This window comes from Myodes glareolus, chromosome 4 (genome assembly GCF_982192425.1).
Source record: "Myodes glareolus chromosome 4, mMyoGla1.1, whole genome shotgun sequence".
Classification (NCBI taxonomy): Eukaryota; Metazoa; Chordata; class Mammalia; order Rodentia; family Cricetidae; genus Myodes; species Myodes glareolus.
The window spans coordinates 23,132,902-23,157,624 of NC_142029.1; the positions used below are offsets into that span (position 1 = coordinate 23,132,902).

Consider the following 24,723-nt stretch of genomic DNA (forward strand, 5'->3'; position numbering starts at 1 on the left):
GTAAAGACAAACTAGGCCCATTCCTGTTTATGATTGAACCTGTTTCTCAAGGTTGGACAACGCCCCACCTGTAACCTTAGCTGCAAATGGTTCTGTATGGCCTGTTTCGGGAAGCTGCAACCATGTCTTTGCTTCAAAAAGTCATAACTATCTTGAACCCTACCTTTGTTTCAAAGGTTATTATGACTAACTTGTTATCAACTCCCTTGCAATCATATCTTTGCTTTAGAAGATTGAAATTTTTATGCTTATGTCTTGTTCCTGTAGCCTCACTTATTTTGCCCATCAAATCATTTGGGAACCCCTTACCCCTAAACGACAAGAATCTTGTTTTCCACACATCCAAGGCTGATCTCTTGAACTCCACTTTTAGGTGCACATGAATAAAAAAGCTTGCTTTAGTCAGTATTGCCATGATGATTTGGGTCTGTGGTCTTTTTCCTTGAATTTTTGGGGTTGCTCCCCCACCCCCACAGGGTTTCTCAGGCTGTCCTAGAATTTACTTTGTATACTAGGCTGGCCTCGAACTCTCAGAGATCAGCCTGCCTCTGCGTCCCAAATGCTGGGATTAAAGGTAAGTACCACCACTGCCTGGCTGTGGCAAATACTCTTTTGTTGTTGTTGTTGTTGTTTGTTTTTCGAGATAGGGTTTCTCTGTAGCTCTTGTAGACCAGGCTGGCCTCGAACTCTCAGGAATCCGCCTGCCTCTGCTTCCCCGAGTGCTGGGACTAAAGGTGTGCACCACCACTGCCCAGCTGTGTTGAGCAATCTCTCCAGCTCCTTCCAGCTATATTTTTATTTACTTTGTATGTGAATATGGCCATACAGAGTTAAAAGCTAGCACGGGTTGTTTTTCTCACCATCTCATTTTTTTTTTTTTTTTGGCGGGGGAAGGGCAGGGGTGATAGAGACAGGGTTTCTGTGTGAAACAGTCCTGGCTGTTCTGGAATTCGCTTTGTAGAGCAGGCGGACCTAGAATTCATAGAGATCATAGAGATCCCCCGTTTCCCAAGTGTAAGGATTAAAGGTGTGCACCACCATTGCCCGGTGCTCTCTCTCAATCTCTCTTTCTCTCTCTTTTAAGAAGTCTTTTATTTGCATGGCTTTTTGTGTGTAAACCACCAGAGTGCTTGGTGTTCTGGAGGCCAGAAAAAGGCCTCAGATGCTCTGATATTATTATCAGATAATAATGATAATTATTGTATGATATTATACATGGTTTTTCTGTATAACAGCTCTGGTTGGCCTAGAACTGGTTTTATAGACCAGGCTAGCCTCGAACTCACAGCTTCCCGAGGGCTGGAATTCCAGCCGTACACTCTCACGCCTGGCTTCCGCCACTCGGTTTCTAAGAACGGAGACCTGTTTCGAAGGCCAATAAAGTACCTAGAAAGTACGAATTCCGAGCTCCAAGCTATTGAAGATATCCTGTAGGGGAAAGAAGTTTTCCGAACCCAGGTGGCCCCGCCCAGGCCGCTCGCCTGGTGTTGGCGCCAAACTTTCCAGCTCTTCTCGCGGAGTGAATTACTTAGTCTCGCGAGAGGCGCTGTTCGCGCGGTCGGCGGTCGGTGCCGTTTGCTGGAGGTGAGACCCGTTTTGGTGAGGGTGACTCTGGAAGGAGGCGCTTCGCCGGAGGTTCTGGAATTTCGGCGCGGGGCGCGGCGACTGAGGCGAGGCGGCAGGAGCTAGGCGGCAGGGAGGCTGAGGAGGACCCGAAGGAACAGGCGGGAGCATGGCGGGCCTCCACCGCGCGCACACGCCCTTCGCGCCAAGCGTCGGGACGGATAGATAATAGGGGGTGAATGAAGCAGACTGGCCGGGAGGGAGGATGCGAAGGCTGGAGAAGAGGAAAGGGAGACGTGATATTTTTAGGGATGGCACCCAGAGTGAGTCAGGATGCTGGAGTCCTTTAAGGTGAGGAGCTTGTTTGACAGCTGGAAATAAAGGTTAGTAAGGTGTGGGAAGGAATTGCCAGTCGGATGTTGAATTTGTCCCCCATACTTCTGGGAGTTTGAGGACCAGGAAGGGAGAAAGACGCCTAGCGAACGACGCTTGCCCGCTTGCCGTGTGTACCGATAAGCCCCACCTCGTGCTTTACTCTTTACTTACTGGTTATTGTAGTTTTAAGTCCTGCTTTCAAACTCCCATTGGGATGGCACTAAACGTACTTACTAGATGTTTGGAGGTTTGGGGCCTTGGTATGGGGCTAGGCTAAGAGCTACAGTCTCCAGCCTTAAACATACTATGCAACTTTCTTTTTGGCTCCCCAAAACTATGGTTCATAAAACTTACTCAAAGACTTAGCGACTTATTATCCGAGAGTCAGTGCTTTGTTTTTATAGATTTTATGGTCATAGAATTTAGAACTGGGGCCAGCTAGGTGCTCCATAGGTAAAGATGGTGCTTAAGAGTTTGATCCTCCAGTGCTCATGAAAAGGTGGAAGACCTGAGTTCAGGGTTCCTCTTGCCCATTCATATCATATACACACACACCAATAATAAGTAAAAATTATATAATAAAAGTTGAAAATATAGATTGGGGTTTTTTTGTTTTGTTTTTGTAGATCGGGTGTCTTTTGTTTGCTTGGTTTTGGTTTTTCGGGCCAGGGTTTCTCTGTAGTTTTGGAGCCTGTCTAGGCTGACCTGGAACTCACAGAGATCCACCTGCCCGTGCCTCCTGAGTGCTGGGATTAAAGGTGTAGGTCACCACCGCCCACCTGATTAGTTTTTTTTTTTTAAATACACACACACACACACACACACACACACACACACAGTGTTCTGCAGGCCAGAAGAGGGCACCAGATCTCATCATGGGTGGTTGTTTGCCATGTAGTTACTGGGAATTGAACTCAGGACCTCTGGAAGAGCAGTCACTGCTCTTAACCACTGAACCATCTCTCCAGCCCTGATTGGGGTGTTTTAAACATGTTTGAGTCCAAATATGTTTAGTTTTGGAGGAAACTTTGGAAATTTATGTATTCATTTTTTTGTTTGTTTGTTTTTTTTGCAACAGGGTTTCTTCGTGTAGTCCTGGCTGCCCTGGAACTCTGTAGACCATGCTGGCCTTAAACTCACAGAGATAGTTTGCCTCAGTGCTGGGATTAAAGGTGTACGCCACCACCACCTGGTGAAATTTATTGTTTTTGAGATTTACTTTATTAGAATGTGTGAGGCAGGACTAAGTGCACATGAGGCCAGGTGTCAAATCCACTGAAGCTGTAGTTAGAGGCATTAGTGAGCTGTTCAGTGTGGGTGCTGGCATCTAAACTCAGGACCTCTGTAAAAACAGCCTGTGCTTTCAGCCTCCAGCTCAAGCTTTTTACTTTTAAAGATGGGGATTCTCGTGTAGCCCAAAGTGGTCTGGGCTTGACCCAGCTGAAGATAACTTTGAATTTCTGATCCTCTTGAGGGCTGAGCTTGCAAACCCATGCACCCCTACACATACATCTGGTTTATGACATACTGGAAATTGAACCCAGCGTCTTGTGGATGCTAACCAAGCCTTCCACCAACTGAGCTACCTCTGCATTGTGTATTGTGGGTGTGTTTGTATAGACAAGGTCTCTTGCCCATACTGGACTCCTCGATTCCTACTTTAGACTCAGTATTAGGACTACAATGTATATCGCTTGGAATTCTTTTTTATTTCCTTCCTGTAGTAAATATATATTATCTGTTGCATACTGAATTTGGGACATAGTGGTGGAACACAAAGATACCTGTCTGATTTTTGTTCTAAGAAAGGTACATTTTATTATAGAAGACTAACATTAAATAAAACCTAATAGAGAGATGATGATTCCTGTGAAACTTCTGTATGGTGGTGTTAATTGCTATAAGAGGATTCTGGGCAATAAAGGTGGCCTATCAGGTAACAGTGCAGTACAAATATGATGATTTGAATTTGATTCTGAGATGATGAAAGTCGGAAAGTTGTCCTTAGGGCTTCCACGCCTGCTCACTGTGTTGTTATTCAATTGAGGGACATTTAAATACTCTAAGAGTCTCAGGCTGGCCTTGAAGTAATTGAGGATGGCCTTGAACTCTGTTCCACCTTCCTCTACCTTTGGTTGGGATTACAGAATGTCTCAACCATTCCTGATTTGAGATAGGTTTTCCTGATGAAGTAATAGTTAAAATTTGAAAGAAATTAGGGGTCAGGGATGAGCTTTCAAAATGCAGGTAATGTTAGCATTTGGGGAGTAGAGGCAGGAGGATCAGGAATTGGAGGCCAGCTTGGCCTATATATGACCTTATTTCAAACAACAAAAATGGTGCTCAGTGAGTGTCAGAGATCTACTGCTCTTGAAAAGGACCTGGGTCCTGTTTCCACCACTCAAACCTGCTTATATCACCTTTTGCTTCTTTGGACATTTTCATATTCATGTTGCATACAAACCCAGGCAAACACATAGGTAAAAATAATTCTTTGTTAGGAGGTGGTGGTGTATGCCATTAATCTTACTACCCGGGAGGCAAAGACAGTGGTTCTCTGAGTTCAAGACCAGCCTAGTCTACAGAGCAAGTTCCAGGACAGCCCGGGCTATACAGAGAAGCTCTGTATTGTAAACCCCCCTCCCCCCGCCGCCAAAACAAACAAACAAACAAAAAACCCAAAAAAAAAATTACTTTATCAAACAAACATCCAGGTTCTTTACAGGGGAAATTGTTTTAAGAAATTAAAAAAAGAGAAAGTATGAGAGATATGGTATGAAGTGAAGTTTACATGGTATAAATTTTATTCTTTTGTTTGTATGTTTTTTAGTTTTTCAGGATGGTTTCTCTTGGTAGCCCTGACTGTCCTGGAACTGGATCTGTAGAGCAGGCTGGCCTCGAACTCAGAGATCCACCTGCTTCTGCCTCCTGAGTGCTGGGATTAAAGGCCTTCCCCACCATTGCCAGTAAAATTTTATTTTTATTTTTTAATTTATTTTTATTTCATGTGCATTCATGTTATACTTCATACATGTGTATGAAGATGTTGGGTTCCCTAAAATTGGAGTTACAGGCTGTATGAGCTGCCATATGGGTGCTGGGAATTGAACCTGTGTCCTCTGGAAGAGCAGCCAGTGCTCTTAACTGCTGAACCGTCTCTCCAGCCTCTTTTAAAAGGATCTCTTGGTCCAGGCCAGCTTTGAACTTGTTAGGTAACCAAGGCTAACCTTGAGTTCTTGATTTTCTTTCAAATGCTGGGATTTTACAGGTGCCACCATGCCTAGCAAACATTATTTTTCTCCACTGAATTTTTTTTCTTTTTTAAGACAGTGTCTCTAGCCGTAGCTGTCCTGAACTTGCTATGTACATCATACTAGCTTCAACTCAGATCTGCCTGTCTCTGCCTCCTTAGTGCTGCACTTAACATGTGTACCATCACATCCAGCTCCATGCAGTTCCTTTTTTTGTTTATTTGGTTTTGTTTTTTTGTTTTTTTTTAAACTTATTTTTTTTTATTTATTTATTATGTATACAGTATTCTGCCTGCATGTGTACCTGCACCCCAGGAGAGGGCACCAGATCTCATTATAGATGGTTGTGAGCCACCATGTGGTTGCTGGGAATTGAACTCAGAACCTCTGGAAGAAGAGTCAGTGCTCTTAACCGCTGAGCCATCTCTCCAGCCCCCCCCCCCTTTTTTTTTAATACAGGCTGCACAGTGTAGCACAGGCTGGCCTTAAACTCAGAGATCCATCTGCCTCTGCCTCCTGAGTGCTGGGCTTAGAGGCATATGCCATGATCACCTGGCTGAAGGAAAAATATTAAAGGAATATTTTGAAAATTAAATGGGCAGGTTAAATTGAGTGCAAGAAGGAAGTGTCAAAGGTGACTTGTAAATCTTTTACTTGAACAGCTTGATGGGCATCACTCACCGAATTAAGATCATTTAGTTACTCAGTTTTGTATGTGATGAGCTTAAATGCCCTTGAGAGACTTGAGAGCTGCAAAAGGAATAGTGGGGGTGTCTATGCTGGAAGAAAAAAATTCATAACTCCAGGACAGCCGGGACTGTTGCACAGAGAAATCCTGACTCAAAAAAAAAAAACAAAAACAAAAACAAACCCCAAAAATTCGTAAACTGGGGACTGGAGTGATGATGTCTCAGTGATTTAGATTACTGGCTGTTCTTCCAGAGGACCTGGGTTTGATTCTCATCTACTTGGTAGTATAACACACACTCCCTATACACACACACACACGCACACACACATATATAATATATACACACACATATATATATATGGATGGATACATAGATAGATAGATAGATAGATAGATAGATAGATAGATAGATAGATATTTCCAACTAAAACTTGAATTCCTAAAGGTCTGATGTCTTCTGATCTCCACAGGCACACAAGCAGGCAAAACACTCATGTATATCAATGTTGAAAAACATATAGTTGTTTACTTGTAGGGACTACATTACAACTTGGTTCTGACTAGTCGTTTTCCTTCATACTTACTGTCTTCTCTACTTTTATTTTGGATGAATTTGAAATGTGGATTAAGTGATTGAAACATGGCTTTCATTGTGAATGAAATTAGATTGTGTGATAGTTAGAAAGGCTGTTTTGGATGGATAAAAATAGCTTGTTTTTTTTTTCTTCTGGAGGAAAAGATGTTAGAGCAAGAAGAGAATGACTTGTTTGAAATACCAGATTATGATCATGTAGAAGATGAAACTTTTCCTCCCTTCCCACCTCCAGCCTCTCCTGAGAGAGATCCTGCAGAAGCTGAACCTGGTGAAGGTCTGTATTGATAATTTCACAAATGTCCCTTGAATTTGCTTCTTTGGTTTGGTTTTTGTTTTGTTTTTTCTTTTTTTTTAAAGATTTATTTATTTATAATGTATAATAATAACATTCTGCCTGCATATATGCCCGCACGCCAGAAGAGGGTGCCAGATCTCATTACAGATGGTTGTGAGCCACCATATGGTTGCTGGGAATTGAACTCAGGACCTCTGGAAGAGCAGCCAGTGCTCTTAACCACTGAATCATCATCTCTCCAGCCCAGGTTTTTGTTTTTTTGAGACAGGATTTCTCCCTATATCCCTGGCTATTGTAGAACTTTCTCCATAGACCAAACTGGCCACAAACTCAGAGATCCGCCTGCCTCTGCCTCTCTAGTACAGGGATTAAAGGCGTGTGTCATCACTGCCTGGTTTGTTTGTTGGTTTTAAATTCTATAATTTATTTTACTTTATTTTATGCCCATCGGTGTGAAGGTGTCAGATCCCCTGGAACTGGAGTTAAAAACAGTTGTAAGCTGCCATGTGGGTACTGGGAATTGAACTAGGATCCTCTGGAAGAGCAGCCAGTGTAACATGAGGGGCCAGGCTTGTTTGTGTTTTCTGTCCTGCCCGCTCCCCCAGCTGTTTAGTCCCAGAGAAAATCACACAGAGGAGTCCATAAGTTATAAAGCTGATTGGCCCATTATCTCAGACTACTTATTAGCTCTTGTAGCTTATATTAACCCATTATTCTGATCTATGTTAGCCATGTGGCTCAGCACCTTTTTCAGCTGGGACAGATCACATCCTGCTGCTTTGGTGGTCTGGGCAGGAGTGGGAGGAATCAACCTCCTCCTCCCCAGAATTCTCCTGCTCTCCTTGCATCATTTCCGCCTAGACCTCCTGCCTGGCCAATCAGCGTTTATTTAAAACATGATTGATAGAATACAGACAATTCTCCCGCACCAAGCCAGTGCTATTAATACCTGAGCCATCTCCAGCCCATTTTTTGTTGGTTTTTAAGACAAGGTTTCATAGTATATTTCAGGCTAACCTTGTTCTCACAATCCTACTTTAGCAGATTAATTTAGAAATGATAGCAGGTTAATTTAGAAATTATCGGTGTTTTGCCTGCATGTATGTCTGTGTGGGGATGGCAGATCTTGGAGTTACAGACTGTTAGCTGCCATATGGGTGCTAGGAATTGAACCCAGCTCTTCTGGAAGAGTAATCAGTGCTCTTAGCTACTGAGCCATCTCCAGCCCTGATATATTTTGTAAATAAGACTTGAATTTTAAAAAATTATAACATTTATTTATTTGTGTGTATCTGAATATTTGTGGGCATATGGGTCAGAGGACAACTTGCAGGAGCCAGTTGTTCCATCCAAGATGTGGGTATGGGGGAACTGAGCATAAGTAGTCAAGCAGGCTTGGTGGCCAATGCCTTTACCCACTGATTCATCTTGAGGGCCCAGGCCTTAAATTTTTAAACACTAAATTTCTATCTGTTTCATTAGAATCAGGGAGTGGAGCACCTGTTCCTGTACCACCAAAGAGAACAGTTAAAAGGAATCTACCCAAGCTAGATGCTACTAGGTATGGACATTTACTCTCATACATTTAAAGTTTTTCACACAGTGTTTTTCTTCAACTGTTGTAAGCTTTGGTTTAACGATTTGGAAATCAGATAGTTTGTAAGCATTTTCCCCTGTAAACATTTTCTTTTTTTTTTCCAATTGGGGAGGAAATATTTTTTCTTGTGGTCTTGATTTTGTCATGACTAGAAAATCTGAAATTCCAAATATATTTGTTTTCACAGATTAACTTCAGAGAGAGGGCTTCCAGCCTTAAGGCATATGTTTGATAAGACAAAATTCAGGGGGAAAGGTCATGAGGTAAGAAACATTTGATTTGTCTTTCTTAGTACTGGACATTGGGTCCAGGGCAAGTACTTGAACTTGTGCTGAACAGTACTCCTGGAGTCCATTCCGGCCCTGGTTTTTATTTTAGACTTTTACTTATGTATTTTATTTTAATTTGAGACAGAGTATTACTATCTAGCCCTGATTAGCTATGGTGATTTGTGTAAGAATGCCACCCCCTCATATATTTAAAAGTTTAAGTCATTGGGGAGTGGCACTATTTAAAAGGATTAGCAGATTGTTGTCCCTGGGTTTGGGCTTTGAGGTTTCAAAAGCCCATGCAAGGCTCAGTCCTGCTCTCTCTGCCTGTGGATGAAGATGTAGCTCTTAGCTGCTAATGTTTATTCCTTTGTCATGAGCCCCACAGACCACCAGGAGTCTGAGTTCATGTACAAAAGCAAAGAGCCTTTATTGCAAGCTCCAGCTTGCACTCATCATAGGTTCCAGCACAGCAGGTGGATCAGAGATCCTCGAGCTCAGCTGTAGCGGGGTTATTAAGAAGGAAAGGATGGGGGCTTAGGGAAATTCCACATTCACATAGGGTTTTAACTCCTGACTGGCAGGAGTAGGGCAACAGGAATCTTGTCTAACAAGAAATTAGCAACCTATATACAAGTTATGTAAGCTATCCTTAATGTTCTGCAGCGTCTGGTTTTTGTCTGAATTCTGATTGGTCCCTGGATGCCAGACCATTGTAAGGGTGAGGCCTGGTCCCATATTGCTAGCCTGCAGTCTGTCATGGCTGTACTGATGTTAAGTTAGGTCCCTTCTCTGCACTAGTGCCTGCCTGCATGCCAACATGCTCCCTGCCATGATGATAATAGACTAAACCTTTGAAATTGTAAACGAGATCCCATTTAAATGCTTTAAAAAAAAAGAAAGATTTATTTACTATGTACACAGTGTTCTGTTTGCATGCCTGAAAAGGGCACCAGATCTCATTATGGATGGGTGTGAGCCACCATGTGGTTGCTGGGAATTGAACTCAGGACCTCTGGAAGAGTAACCAGTAAGTACTCTTAACTGCTGAGCCATCTCTCCAACCCCTTAATTTTTTTTTTTTTTGATTTAGAGTGAGTAACTTGGTATTGGTGCCTCTTAATAGCAATAGAAGAGTGACCAATAACCAGCCTTGAGTTCATAGAGATCTGCTTGCCTCTGCCTTCTAAGTGGTGGGATTAAAGGCTTATGTCATCACACCTGTTTTATTTTAGAGCTTTTATGTTTTTAAAAATAAGTGAAACTGGGTCTACTATGATGCATATATCACAGATACTGTTGTTAATCTGTGATAACCCCTGAGAAATAGTAGTGAAATAGAGAGGGTACTTGGAAGAATTAAAAGAACCATGTTGTGTATCTCTTTTTTTTTTTTGCCCCCATATTTAACATGACTTTAGTCTGAGTCTCTTAAGCCCACATTTGTACCTTATAGTTAACAAGAATAAAATTTACTTTGCCTTCTCTTAAAGAATCATTTTAAGCTTCATGATAATTAACACTGCTTTTGTTGATCATGTGTCTCTAAGACACTCAACAGTGTCTAGTTCTTTTTTGTTTGGTTGTTTGGTTGGTATTTTTGAGACAGGTTTCTCTGTAGTTTGGAGTCTGTCCTGGAACTAGCTCTTGTAGACCAGGCTGGCCTCAAACTCACAGAGATCTGCCTCCCTCTGCCTCCTGAGTGCTGGGGTTAAAGATGTGCACCACCACCGCCCAACTCCAATGTCTAGTGCTTTTTTTATTTGTTTTAATATTGAACTTAAATATTGTGTGTATGTATATATGTGTGTGTGCACGTGTGCTTATGTGTGGGTTCATGAGCCTTCAGAGGCCCAAGGAAAAGAGAAGGTGTTTGATTCCCTGGAGTCAGAATTAGAAGCAATTTCAAGGTTTCTGATTTGAATGTTGGGAACTGAACTTGCTCCTCTGGAAGAGGAGTATGTGTTTTTTATTTTTATTTATTTATTTATTTTGCTTTTTTTTTTTTTGAGACAGTATCTCTATTCACTATGTAGCCTTGTCTTCTGGAGTTTGCTCTATAGACTTGACTGACCTTGAACTTAACAGAGATCTGCTTTGTTTTTTTGTTTTTTGATTTTTGGTTTTTCTGGGAAGGGTTTGTAACAACTCTGGCTGTTCTGGAAGTAGATCTGGCTGTCTCTGCCTCCCGAGTGCTGGGATTAAAGACCTGCCCCACTGTGCCCTGCAAGATCTGCTTGACGAAAAGTGGTACACCACCATGCCTGGCTTCTTAATATCTTTCAATCAGTCATCGAGCCATCTCTCAATTCCTTGAACTTGATTTTTTGAAAAAAAAATTTAATTCTTATTTTTTATGTTTATGAAGGTTTTATCTGCATGTATTTTTGTGTTCTGTGTGTTTCCAGTGCTAGTAGAGGTCAGAAGACAGCATAAGATCTGGACTTGAAAGAGGTATGGATGATTGTGATCTCCTATGGGTCTTCTGCTCTAAACCACTGAGCACCAATAACTTTTTTTTTTTTTTTGAGACATTTTATCGTTGCTAAAGATCTTTTGTTGTTTGTTTGTTTTTGAGATAGGATATTTTGTTTTAGGTTTTTCAAGACAGAGTTTCTCTGTGTAACAGCCTGACTGTCCTGGCACTCGCTGTATAGACCAGGCTGGCTTTGAACTCAGATCTGCCCACCTCTGCCTTCCCAGTGCTTGCATCAAAGCTGTGTTTCTTCCCAGTGCTTGCATCAAAGCTGTGTTTCACCATGCGTGGCAGCTTTGTTCTAATTTTGTACTGCTGTTTCTCCTCGGTGGGTGTGGATGTGCATGTGTGTGTTGTTGCCAGAGGTCAGCCTCTATAGTAAGAGGGAGCGGCGGGCAGTGACCTGCCGCATGGCTAGCTTATATCCCGAAATAACAACACACAAATTGTATTCATTTAAACACTGCCTGACACATTAGTTCTAACCTCTTAGCTTTTTGTTTAACCCATCTCCATTAAGTGTATCGCCACTTGACTCACTTGACTGTGACTTTACCGGCATGGGTCTAACCAGCATCCGAGAGAGGAGAGCCATGGCATCTGCCACACTGCCTTTTTTTTTTAAAGATTGATTGATTTATTGATTTATTGATTTATTATGTACACAGTGTTCAGCCTCCATGTGTCCCTGCAGGCCAGAAGAGGGCACCAGATCTCATTACAGATGGCTGTGAGCCACCATGTGGTTGCTGGGAATTGAACTCAGGACCTCCGGAAGAGCAGTCAGTGCTCTTAACCTCTGAGCCATCTCTCCAGCCCCTCTTTTTTTCTTTTTCTTTCTTTTTTTTTTTTTTTTTTAACAGAACCTAGTACCTCCTGCCCAGGGATGGTACCGCCCTCTCACATCAGTTACTAATTAAGAAAATACCCCACAAGCCTGATCTTCTTAAGACATTTTCTCAGGTGAGGCTCCCTCCTCACCAGTGACTCTGGCTTGTGTCAAGTTGACATAAGTATCCAGTACAGCCACTATACATGGATGTTTTTTATGTGGGGCTAGGGTTTGAACATTGGTTCTCAGCCTTATTCTCCAGGCTCTTAACCATCTGAACTGTCTTCCCAGTCCTCTTTTACTTACATACATACATACATACATATTTCCTTCTAATTTCTAAAAATCTGTGTCTAAAACAAAATCTGTATTCAGTGTTCTTAACACTTTCTGAGATTGTGGTCTTCCAAGCTTTAGAATTTTCTGTTTCTTTCTAAAAGTTTCTGAGCCTTATAAATATGACAGCAGTGACTTTGGCATTGCCTTTAAATGCTAAAATCTGCTGACAGGGTCAGCTGTGAGACTGAGTCTTCTGTTCAGCATTTTTATTTTTATGTGTCAGGCTGAAGACTTGAAAACGCTAATCAGACACATGGAGCACTGGGCACATAGGCTATTCCCCAAACTGCAATTTGAAGATTTTATTGACAGAGTTGAAAACCTGGGAAATAAAAAGGAGGTTCAGGTACGTGTGATTATCGTGAATGTCATTTACAATCTAAGTAGTACAAGGAGGCTGAATTGCTATTTGTGGGTCTTTCTTTTGAAATATGTCTTGTTAGACAGGAAAATTAATAGTCATTATTTGAAGAATAACTCTTAAATAGTTGTTTCATCTCTAACTTAATGATAAAAGTGGAAAAATGTCTTTTTTTCAGACCTGTTTAAAACGAATTCGACTTGATCTCCCTATTGTACATGAAGATTTTGTTAACAATAATGGTAATTACAAGTTTATTTACTTTATCACAATTTAGCTTTTAGAAATGGGTATAACTGAAGTAGGAGGTATTATATATACACAACTGAGACCTTAACCCATGTTTATGTACCTACAGTTAAGTCTAGAATTTGGTAAATGTAGAATGTAGTTAAGTGTGAGTGTAATGAACTCCTATTTATTTATGTGGGGATAGACTGCAGAGGACAGCCTTCCACCTTGTCAATCCCAGGGATTGTACTCAGGTTTTCAGGCTTGACAGCTGGTGCCCCTACCCACTGAGACATCTCTTTAGCCCAGTAATAGTTACATTTGATACTTGTTTCTTTTTTTATTAGTTTTAGTCAGCATACAAAAGAATGCGTTTCAGACACGTATAGTGGTAGATGCCTTTAACCTCAGCACTTAGGAGTCTTGGGCAGGTGGAACTTTGTGAGTTGAATGCCAACCTAGTCAACATAGTTCCAGGACAACCAAAATTATAGAGAGAGACCCTGTCTCAACTTCTCCCCCACAAAAGAATGTGCTTCATTATGAGATTTTTTATGTGTTTATCTTTGTACTTCTTTCATGTTCATGTTATATTCCCTTGACTCCTTCCTTCTTGAAATTTATTTCCTAAAGATACGATTGTAGCCTGGCAGGATGGTGCATACACCTTTAATTCCAGCACTCAGGAAGCAGAGGCAGGCAGAGCCTTCTGAGTTCAAGGCCTGGTTTGCATAAAGAACTCCAAGTATAGCCGGGGATACATACTGACTTAGATGGATAAATAATCAAAAAAAGATACAATTGTATCATTAGACATGTTATAGAAAATATTTATGAAATAGGGAAAATTTTAGCGTATTGTTTTTGCGCTCATGTGTCATGGCATGTGTGTGGAGAGTGTCATGGCATGTATGTGTAGATTAGGACAACTTCTGGAGTTGATTTTTCCATCATGTAGGTTCCAGGGATTGACTAAAGTTTGTGAAGCTTGTTTTGAGAACCTGCTGACTTCATTGATCATTTATAGTTCTTGCTAGTACAACTACCCATCAAACTAGAGTGTTCATATGCATATGAACCATTGAAAAAATTGTCTCTGGGAAATTAGGTATGATAATTTGTTGATAGAATTTTATATTCCATTCAACATGTTTACTCTTGAGCTATGTGTGGTAACACATGTCTGTAATTCTAGCATTTAGGAGATGGAAGTAGGAGACACAGAAGTTCAAGGCCAGCCTTGACTGCATAGTGAATTTGAGACTAACTTGGGGTATGCAAGATCCTGTTTTCAAAAAGAAAAAATATTTCAAAAGAATCAGATCCGTGGCTATAGAACTTTGGGAAGACCTACGTGACTGTTCTGGTATTGATTGCATTTGTTAGTTGTACAGTGCAACCATAGACGGTCACATACATCAAAACAGTTGGTTCCTGCCGACAGAGTCTGTATAGTTATCAGATTTTCTGTGCGATGGCTCCATACATAAGTATTTTAAAAACTTTTTAGGGGGTTTTCAGACAGAGTTTTTCTGTGTTACAGTTCTAACTGTCCTAGAACTTGCTTTATAGACCAGGCTGATTTTAAACTCAGAGATCTGCCTGTCTATGCCTCCCAAGTGCCAGGATTGAAGATATGCACCACCACTGCCCGACTTAAAGCTTTTTAACATTTATTTTTAATTATGTGTGCATCTGTATGTGGATGTGTATATGTGTGAGCTTTTGATGATTTTCTGCCTAATGGAGACCCTCTGCTGTGTCTTAGTTTGGTGTTAGATTATTGTTTCTTTTTTTCTCTCTTCAATATCAATGCCCATATTTATCAAAGCGTACAGGAATCTGCGGGAATTTGCATACATGCTCTCAAAAGTTTTCCTTTAAGTACTCACTCTTTGCTTAAGAGGTTTGTACGGGAAGTTGTGAGCTACCTAACATAGGTGCTGGGAACCAAACTCCCATCTGCTGCAAGAGCAGCAAGTGCTCTTAATCACTGAACTGTCTTTCCAGCCCCCTATACTTTTTTTTTTTTAACTAGTAATATATATGGTGAGTATAGTGGATTCCATACAGAATCCTCTTATGGATTAAATCAGTGGTTCTCTACCTTTCTCATGTTGTGACCCTTAAATACAGTTCCTTATGTTGTGGTGACTACCAACCTTAAAATTATTTTTATTGCTACTTTAATTGTAACTGTATTTTTGCTGTTATGAATCTTAATGTAAAATATCTGATATGCAGAATATCTGATATGTGACCCCTGTGAAAGGGTCGTTCAACTGCCAAAGGTTGGGACTGGCAGAATGAGAACTGTTGGTTTTAAATAGTTGGGTTGTTTTGTTTTGTTTTTGTTTCTCTGTGTCACTTTGTAGCCTGTCCTGAATGCTCTGTAGACCAGGCTGGCCTTGAACTCACTGAGATCCGCCTGCCTCTGCCTTCTGAGTGCCGGGATTAAAGGCATGCGCCACCACTGCCTGACTAATAGTTTGAAATTTTAAACTTTTGGAAATAATGGTATTTATTAATGGCATGCAGTGACATATGTCAAAGAGAGTTACTATGGCACTAAATACCAGAGCCTATACTACTGGGTTAGTTGATTTATTCAGCAGCACTTTTTGAGCTGTCTACATTATTGTGCTGAAGGTTCAAGGATAAAAGATGAATAGAATAAAATTAAGTCTCTAAGTTTATAGTATACAGATTGCATTAGACAAATAGTAGTAGTTTGATGGGGCTTGTAATTAGACATGAGTAGGGCTTAGAGTGAGGTACAAGGGACAATAGTTATATTAACTGGGGAAAAAGCTTCATAGAGGAAGTATCACAAGTGGTTTTTGTTGTTGTTGTTATTGTTTGTTCTTGTTTTTTTGAGACAGGGCTCTCTGTGTAGCCTTGGCTGTCCTGGAGCTCTGTAGATCAAACTGGCCTTGAACTCACAGAGATCTGCCTGCCTCTGCCTTCTGGGATTAAAGGCACTCACTACCACCACCCAGCCACAAGTGTTTTTATTGAACAGTAGAGGTCAGCCAAAGGTGGTTTGGGATAGAGGTATCAACTTGTACATAGGCATAAATTAACATGAATCATTTAGAAAAATATAAGCATGTTGACATGTAAAATACATAGGAGAGGCCTAAATCCTTATATTTTTCTTTCAACTTTTTGCTTGCTTATTTGAGGCAGAATTCTACCTAAAACTTGAGCCCTAGGGTTCCAGGACTTCTATGTATCTTGAACAAATAGATCCTAACTGTAAAAGTTAAAGTGTTTCTGGGGCTCGGGAAATAGTTCAGTGGTGAAGTGCTTGCTTTGTAAGTATCAGGACTTGAGTTTGGATCCCCAGCAACCATGTAAAAGCCAGGTGTAGTAGCTTGACCCTATAATCCCAGGGGTGGGAGGTAGAGACAGAAAGGACGTGGGGCTTACTGGGCAGCCAATCTAACTCAGTTATTGAGCTCCAGGTTCAGTGAAAGACCTTTTCTCAAAAGATAAGGTGGAAGTGATAAGTGAAGGTACCTGATATTGACAAACATGCATATATATACCACATTCACACACTCAGAATGTTTGAGTATTTAAATAATTCATCTTACTAATGTGTATACTTTTATCTCATTGTAAAATGAACATTTTTTACTTTTGTCAATAATATATTACTATAACTTTAAAGCAAGCACAGTGTGATTGAATAATTCTCCCAAAAATCTGGCGTTGGGGCTAGTGCTGGTGAGTTGGTTCCAGCATGTGAAGGCACTTGATACCAATCCTGACAACCAGAGTTCAGTTTCTGGGGCACACATTGTAGGAGAGAACAATTCTATGAATTGTCCTCTTAACCTCCATAGCATGGTGTGCATATGCACATAGATACACACTCACTTGTGTATGATAAATATAATTTAGAAAGTTTATGGCTAATAGTATAATTAGTGGAAAATAGGACTAGATTAATGTTTCTTTTTCTTTTTTTTTTTTTTTTCATTTTTGGCTTTTCAAGAGGATTTCTCTGTGGCTTTGGAGCCTGTCCTGGAACTAGTTCTTGTAGACCAGGCTGGCCTCAAACTCACAGAGATCCACCTGCCTCTGCCTCCCAAGTATTGGGATTAAAGGCGTGCGCTACCACCACCCTGCTAGATTAATGTTTCCTATTTTGGTTTTACACACAAAGATGCACACATCCAAAAAGAAATTAGAATCACATGAATTGTGCTTAATGAGTCTTTTTTTTCTTCCTCTCTTTCTTGGTTGGGACTGGGTATTAAACCAGGACCTTGCACATGACAAGCAAGTGCAGTGCTATTGAGCTCCTCCTCCCATAGCTGCTCTTGTTCATTTCTTTTTCTTGAGGTCTTTTCATTCTGTAGCCTAGACTGACCTGGAACTCATTATGTAGTCTAGACTGGCCTCAGAGTTGTGGTAATTCTCCATCCACAGCATCCCAATTGCTTAGAATTTAGGTGTGAGCCACTACACCAAACTTCTAGCCCCTCTTTTTCTTTCTTTCTTTTCTTTAAAAAGGAGTTGGGGTAGGGTCCTGGAGAGATGGTACAATGGTTAAGAAGCATTTAACTGGATTTTCTTCAAGAGGACCTGGGTTTGATACCTAACACCCATGTGACAGCTCACCTGTAATTCCAGTTTCAGTGTTAGGAAATCAAGCTCCCTCTTCTAGCTTCCTTGGGCACCAGGCATATATGAGGTATATAGGTCATGTAGGCAAAATACCCATAAACATAAACATGTAAATAAAAAAATTGTATGTGTACATGCCAGAGGGGTCTATGTTGGTTGTCTTCTATCATTCTCTACATTATTATTTTAGACTTGTTTTATTTGTGAGTGTTTTGCCCATATGTATGTATAAATAATCAGAGCCACTTCCCCAGACTCTCCACATTATTTTTTTGAGAAAGGGTCTCACCATTTTCCTCCCACCCCTGTGCTACAGTGCTGGGGATCTGAGCTAATGCATAGTAAGCATTAGTACTCATTGATCCCAGCCCTAGTCTTCATTTTTTGAAGCCTATTCATAAATGCTGGAAATTTTGTTAATGTTACTGATATTTTTCCTTTATTCCTTTTCTGTAATTATATTTATCTACTTTGAATATGTGAGTGTCATGCATCTTTATTTGTTAATTCACATGATTTTTTTTCCTCCAAAGAAATTGCTTATAGATTGTTTTGGTTTTTTGAGGGAAAAGTTTCACTGTGTAGTCCTGGCTGTCCTGGAACTTGCTCTGTAGACCAGGCTGGTTTTGAACTCACAAAGAGTTCATGTCTTTGCCTCCTGAGTGCTGGGATTAAAGGTGTGTCACAACTGCCTGGCTAAGACATTTACATTTCTAATAGATTTATTGTCAGTCAATTCTTATTTCATTAAAGTAAAAGCTGGGATTTCCCCTGGATCAATATAGTTAATTTTTTTACCCTCTTTAAACTGTGTCAACTGACTTAAATATTTCCAACTATATTGTTAAAATCATATTCTCCCCCCCCCCCCCATTCATTACTGATTCTCCTGCCGTTTTGTCTTTCTTTCTTTATTTTTAGGACAGGATCTCAAGCCAGGCAGTGGTGGTACACACTTTTAACCCTAGCACTCGGGAGGCAGAAGCAGGTAGATCTCTAAGTTTGAGGCCAGCCTGGTCTGCAGAGCTAGTTTCAGGACAGCCAAAGATACACAGAGAAACTGTATCAAAAATCAAAATAATAATAATAATAAATTTAAAAGGTCTCAAGTAGCCCAGGGTACCTTTAAACTTGCTAAATAGCAGAACCGTGAACTTTTCAACTTCTCATTCCCCTGCCTGCCTCTACCTCTGTCTCTTGTGCTGGAATTACACATTTGAACTTCTTTATGTATTTTTATTTTTGAGACAGGGTCTTCTATTTCTCAAGCTGACTGTGAACTAACTGCTGATGATAACCCCAGCCTGTCTTCCTTCCAAGTGTGGGGATTACAGCAGTTTGCCACCTCACCGAGCACTGGAGATCGAACCCAGGGCTTTTTGCATGCTCACCCAACCAAGCTGTCTCCCCAAATTATGTTCACTTGGTGTAACTTGCAGCTCACCATAAGAGTGATTTGTAAATATTTCTTGTACTACCTTGAACCAGCCTGTACTGGCCACATTCTTGTACCTTACAAATTGTTTAAGGTTAGGTCATTTGCCACTTTAAACTGTGGTTAATGCTGTTCTTTCTAACTCCTCTAATAGTACAGTTGTATTAACTTTTTATTTCCTGCCACAGATGAAGTTGAAGAAACTAATAACCTCGATGCAACTGCAGCTGGATTTGATTCCTTTTTGACAAGTTCATCTGACAGCAAGAAGTTGGCTTCTGAATCAAGTAGAAGTCTAACAGAAGAGCAGCAGCAGAGGATTGAGAGAAATAAACAACTGGCCTTGGAAAGAAGGCAGGCAAAGCTGCTGAGTAATAGCCAGTCCCTAGAAAATGGTAAATTTTATGCTGGTTTTTATGAGCTACCATATAATATCAAGGGTATGTAGGAAATTTTAGCTTCTTTACTATCTTGAAATAAAACACCTCTAGGAATAGAAAAGTGATGTTAAGTTTATGTATATTTTAGAGAGCGTGTCAGTGTATATGTGTTTGCTGTTTTGAATCCTAGTTTTCTGGATAACTCTTAGAATACCAAATCCAACAATATATTCTTCTCTGACTTCTCTTAAAGCATACTACACCTATTTTTAGGATCATAATTAGAAAAAGTATTATTATGGTGTCAATACATTTTAGTTCTGGGAATTGAACCCAGCACTTTGCACATGCTAGATGGGCATTATTATTATTTTAAAGTATTTATTTACTTATGCATACAGTGTTCTGCCTACATGAATACTTGCAAGCCAAAAGAGGACACCAGCTCTCATTATAGATGTGGGTGCTGGGAATTGAACTCAGGACCTCAGGAAGAGCAGCCTGTGCTCTTAACCTGTGAGCCATCTCTAGCCCTAGACGGGCATTATTACACCACTGAGCTACATCCTCAACACACCCTCCCTTTTTTTTTATATCTCTATAGGTTACCTGGGCTAGGCTTAAACGAATCTGTAATCTAGCCAGACCTTGAATAATAATTCCAATGTATTCTGTACTAACTGAGAATTAGCAGTAATTTTCTGTGAGGTAACTAGGATACTAACATGCCTTTTTAGGGGATGGTAGACACTGGAGGTAAACGGGGTCTCACACAGCTAGGTAAGTAGTCTTTCAAGGAACTGAATCTTCAGCCCTTATATTTTAATTATGAGTTTAGGTCCTACTAATTTACACAAGTAACTTCCCACTTACCCACTCAGTGATCTGCCTCTACCTCCTAAGGTATTACAGGTATGAGCCTCCACTTAAATGCTTTTTATTACATTGTCTTATTTTTGTGAGTTGTACTTTTTATAGTTTTCTTATATCATCTCTTTACCACTTTTTAAAGGTTGCCTTAAACTTTCCATTTCTATTTTTAATTTATTTTATTTGTTCATTTTGGTTTTTTGAGACAAGGTTTTACAGTGTAGCCCTAGCTGTCCCGGAACTTGATCTGTAAACAAGGCTGGCCTCGAACTCACAGAGATCCATATGCCTCTGCCTCCCAAATGCTGGGATTAAAAGGCATGTGCTACCACTGCTGCTGGCAGTCTGCACAGTTTTTGTTCCTTTTCCCTTCAGAGGTCAGAAGAGGGCATTGGATCCCAGGAACTAGATTGATGGATGGTTGTTAAAGCACCATGTGGGTATGGGATTAGAACCCAGGTCCTCTGCAAGAGCAGCAAGTACTCTTTACCTAATTAGCCATCTTTCCAGCTATAATACTGAATTTAAAAAATTATTACTTTACTCTTTTATGTATATGAGTGTCTTGCCTGCGTATATGTTTATGTACCACATGTTTTTTGTGCCCATGAAGGCCAGAAGAAGGTGTCAGATGTTAGATCTCCTGGGACCGGGATTATAGGTGGTTGTGAGCTGCCATGTGGGTACTCTCTCTAGTTCCCCTCAAAACTGTATCTTAAAAGAATTATACATTGTATGAATTTATTGAGAATTAAACAAAATTTAAAGCTTATCAGCTAGATTTAGTGGCACACAGCAGCACTTACTAGACGGAAGCAGGGAGAGTGAGCGAGGGTATCTTGTGCTACTTAGTTCTTAGGCTAGCCTGAGCTACAAAGGAAAGCCTTTTTTCTCAAAAGTTGGGAATGTATCTATTTCTAATCCAGTTTCTCTCTCTCTCTCTTTCTCTCTCTCTCTTTCTTTTTTTTGGGGCGGGGGGAGTTTTCAAGACAGGGTTTCTCTGTAGCTTTGGAGCCTGTCCTGGAACTAGCTCTTGTAGACCAGGCTAGTCTCGAACTCACAAAGATCCACCTGCCTCTGCCTCCTGAGTGCTGGGATTAAAGGCATGCGCTGCCACTACCCGGCCAGTTTCCTTTTTATAGGACACATGTACATATAAAAATAAAAACCTAAAAAAAATGTAATAAGTAAATACCATGTTATAAAATGTTTCATCCAATATTACAGTTCTCAAGCAAATGTTGTAACCTAGTCTTGATTTTCAGTTAAGATAAATCTCATCTTACAATGTGAGAAATCATGAAGGGATGGTGAAATGCCTCATTGGTTAAGAATACTTGCAGTTCCATAGTACCAGAATTGGGTTCCCAGTACCCACATCAGGTGTCTGATCACTGTTTATAACTGTAGTTCCAGATTTGATGACTCTGACCCCAAGGTCAGAGGTCCTGTACCCTCATGCACATACTTACACATAATGAAAAAGAATAATAAATATTAAAAATCATACAAAAATGTAATGATGGGTAGCAGTGGCTTCTTGCCATTTCAAAATACACTTGACAATAGGGATTTTAGGAACATTTTCTGTTTTATTATATAATTTAAAATTTGACCAAATATTTAAAGTATCTTAGCGTTCTTTCTGTTCCTCTTCTGAAGAGGTAACTACTGCCTCCTCCGCGCCTCCCCCCCCCCCCGTGTCTCTGTCTCTTTCTCTCTTCTTTCCTCCCCCTTCCCTTTCCCCTCCATAACTCACTAAATAAACTCTATCACCACCCCGAAAAAAAGGTATCTTTAAAGTTTCTTTCCCCCAGACAGGGTTCTTAGTGCTGAATAGGCATGTGCCATCATCCTTGGCTTAAATTTTCTTTACCATAGGTCTCTGACATAAAGCTAATTGTGTTTGTCTTGACATTGTGTTTGTGTGTGGTTGTGTGTGTGCTACATGTGCCACAGCATACAAGTCGGGACAACTTGGGAGTCTGTTCTCTTCTTTCACTATTGGGGCAGTCAGACTTGACAGCAAGCACTTTTACCCATAGTCATCTTGCCTGCCCTGCCTCTGGCTTCTTTGAATCTCTTTCTAGTTTTATTTTGAATGAGAAGTTATACTTGAGTAAGATTGTAGAATTGAATGTAGTATCATTTAGGCCCCTTAACTTTTGTATGAGAGAATGCCAGAATTGAATCCAGGGCCTCACACTTGCTAATCTTTATTGATTCTACAACTGAGCTACATCTACTTTCCCAGAACCCTTGGCATTTTAAGTGTGTTTTATGCATGTAAAAACTAGTTTATATTTAGACTTTAGTGATCATAATTAGGGGGATTATAGATTTGTTTCTACCAAATAAGCTTTTGGAGAGATTTGTATTTATCAAGTTTGGATCAGTTGCTTATAATGAGTAATAATGATATGCTTCTTCTCTCAGATGTGTTAATGAGTACATCCTGGGCACAGACAGTTGAAGAGAGCAGTACTGGTGAGAATCAAGAAGACTCAAGTGGATTAAACACAGATACTGCAGATGGTCCACGTGTTCCTTCTGCCAATACAAATGAAGAGGAACAGTTCGAAGCAGAGGAACCATTTTAACTTGAACTAATCCAGAAATGTTCCAAGTAGCCAGACTTCCACAACAGAATCCTGCAACGTTTGGGTTTATTTGTAAAGTTTTCTACTTTATAAGTCTAAGTCATAAAATTTCTATGGATTTCTGCTTAAAATACAATGACTATTTATAATTGTGTTTCCTACTTATTTTACTAAGTCTATTTATTATTTTTTGCTATACTGTATAAATTTGACTTTATAAATTGCTTCCAGTTTGCACTGAATTATTTCTCACTAAATTGGGTAATGTTTTAAAATGTAAATATGCACTGACTATTAAGGTCTTTTTTAAAGAAATAAATATTTTGCAAACAACTCTCAGTATTTGAGTTTCTCATCATGATTTAGTTACACAATTTAAACATTTGCTGAAATGGTTAAGGGTTTTGACTATAGCTTTGTTGAGACCCACTCTCCTCACATCATCCTGGGAGTAACAAAGATGGTTTGGAAAGCCAGGAAGTTGGGCACAGTCTATGGGTTGTGGGCTTATGGGAACTGTGATGGAAATGTAGAGGACAGGCTCATTGTTGAGACAGTGAACAGCTAGAAGATGGAGACTGGTCTGAGCATTGCACTGATATCTGGAGCAATGGCTTCCTAGGAAGGCCTCATCAGGCTTCCAGGCACACTCACTGACTAGATCAGAGAAGGGCGGGTGGGAGAAGTGACTTTCCAGTGGTGAGTCTGGAACACTTCTCTTGGGGAGGCCCAGCAACTGGAGGTACACAGCAGAATTTGAGGGTGGGACATGAGTTTGAGGCAAGACTTTAGAGTCTGGTACCAGAACAACTGGGAAATCGTGAATCAAACATGATTTTTGAAGTTTTGAAGAGGAAGGTAGATAGGACTTGTCTTACCTAAAATGGCTAAATGATGTCAGAGGAACCTATGATCCAAATAAGTCTAAAAATTACTAAACTTCATTTGAAAGAATCAATTTGAGCCAAGTGTGGTGGCACTTACCTTTAATCACAGTAGTCTGGGTGTAGGGGCAGGAGGATCTCAATCATTAGCTTGTCTACATAGTATGTTCTAGGCTAGCCAAGGCTACCAAGTGAGACTCTGTCTCAAAAAACTAGATTGATTTGAGGCAAGATAATTTTGGATTCACTATAAAGAAACTAGCAACCTGCCTTTTACAGCCCTATTACTGTCAACTGCTGAAAAGCCAGTTTCTAATAGCCAGGAGTAATGGTGCCTGCCTTTAATCCCAGCACTTGGGAGGCTGAGACAGATGGATCTTTGAGTTTAAGGCCACCCTGGTCTACACAACGAGTTCCAGGACAGCCATAGTTACATAGTGAGACCCTGTCTTTAAAAATAACAAAAGCAAGCAAACAAACAAACAAACAAACAAAAACCCAAAAAAAACAAGGAGTCGATGCCTGAGCACCTGGCCCTGTCGCGGCGGCCCTGGCAGGCCCTTACTATAGAGTACGCTTTAGCTGACAGCCTCTTCCACTGTGACTCCCCTTCAAGGTGTCCTGCCCGGTGGGCTCCAGAGCAGAGCCACAGAGAAGCTTCTCGGTGGCCATAGAGAAGCCAGAGACAGAGGCTGCAAGAGCACAGCCCACCCCTTCCTCTTCAGCCACGCAAAGCAAGCCCACACCTGTTAAGCCAACTTATGCTCTGAAGTTCGCCACACGAAAGCTGCTGTGGGCACTGACTGTTTTTAGAAGAGGACCCTCAGTTGAGAAAGAGTGGAACTCTCGGACAGACTTCCTGGTCCTCTCCATTCTGCATGAGGCTCAGAGTCATCTGTGTAGGAGGGAGGGGTTCAATGTGGTACTTATCCCAGCAGGTACAGCCTCCTGCCTTGGCCTCTAAACCTACCAGCCTCTCTTAGTTCCTGCCCAAATGGATCCTCCGTCCTGGCTTTTGTGTGACCAGGACTGGAAAGAAGT

General features: G+C 40.7%; 1 protein-coding gene and 1 non-coding gene across 7 annotated transcripts; both read left to right on the top strand.

Annotated features, from left to right (window-relative positions):
* Positions 1-1,441: 1,441 nt before the first annotated feature.
* Positions 1,442-23,131, top strand: Tipin (TIMELESS interacting protein). Of its 6 annotated transcripts, none has more exons than XM_048423607.3 (8): positions 1,442-1,584; positions 6,620-6,749; positions 8,253-8,331; positions 8,555-8,630; positions 12,507-12,629; positions 12,823-12,886; positions 19,137-19,343; positions 22,635-23,131. In XM_048423607.3, exons 2-8 carry the CDS (start codon positions 6,620-6,622, stop codon positions 22,796-22,798), a joined length of 843 nt encoding a protein of 280 aa, XP_048279564.1. In that variant the 5' UTR covers positions 1,442-1,584; the 3' UTR covers positions 22,799-23,131. The 6 variants fall into 6 exon arrangements, with proteins under 6 accessions (XP_048279564.1, XP_048279561.1, XP_085545352.1 ...); XM_048423604.3 differs by having other exon boundaries at positions 1,468-1,584; positions 6,614-6,749; XM_048423605.3 differs by lacking the exon at positions 1,442-1,584 and adding an exon at positions 1,620-1,946 and having other exon boundaries at positions 6,614-6,749.
* Positions 14,230-14,364, top strand: LOC125393824 (small Cajal body-specific RNA 14). The gene has a single exon (XR_007229977.1).
* Positions 23,132-24,723: the final 1,592 nt, after the last annotated feature.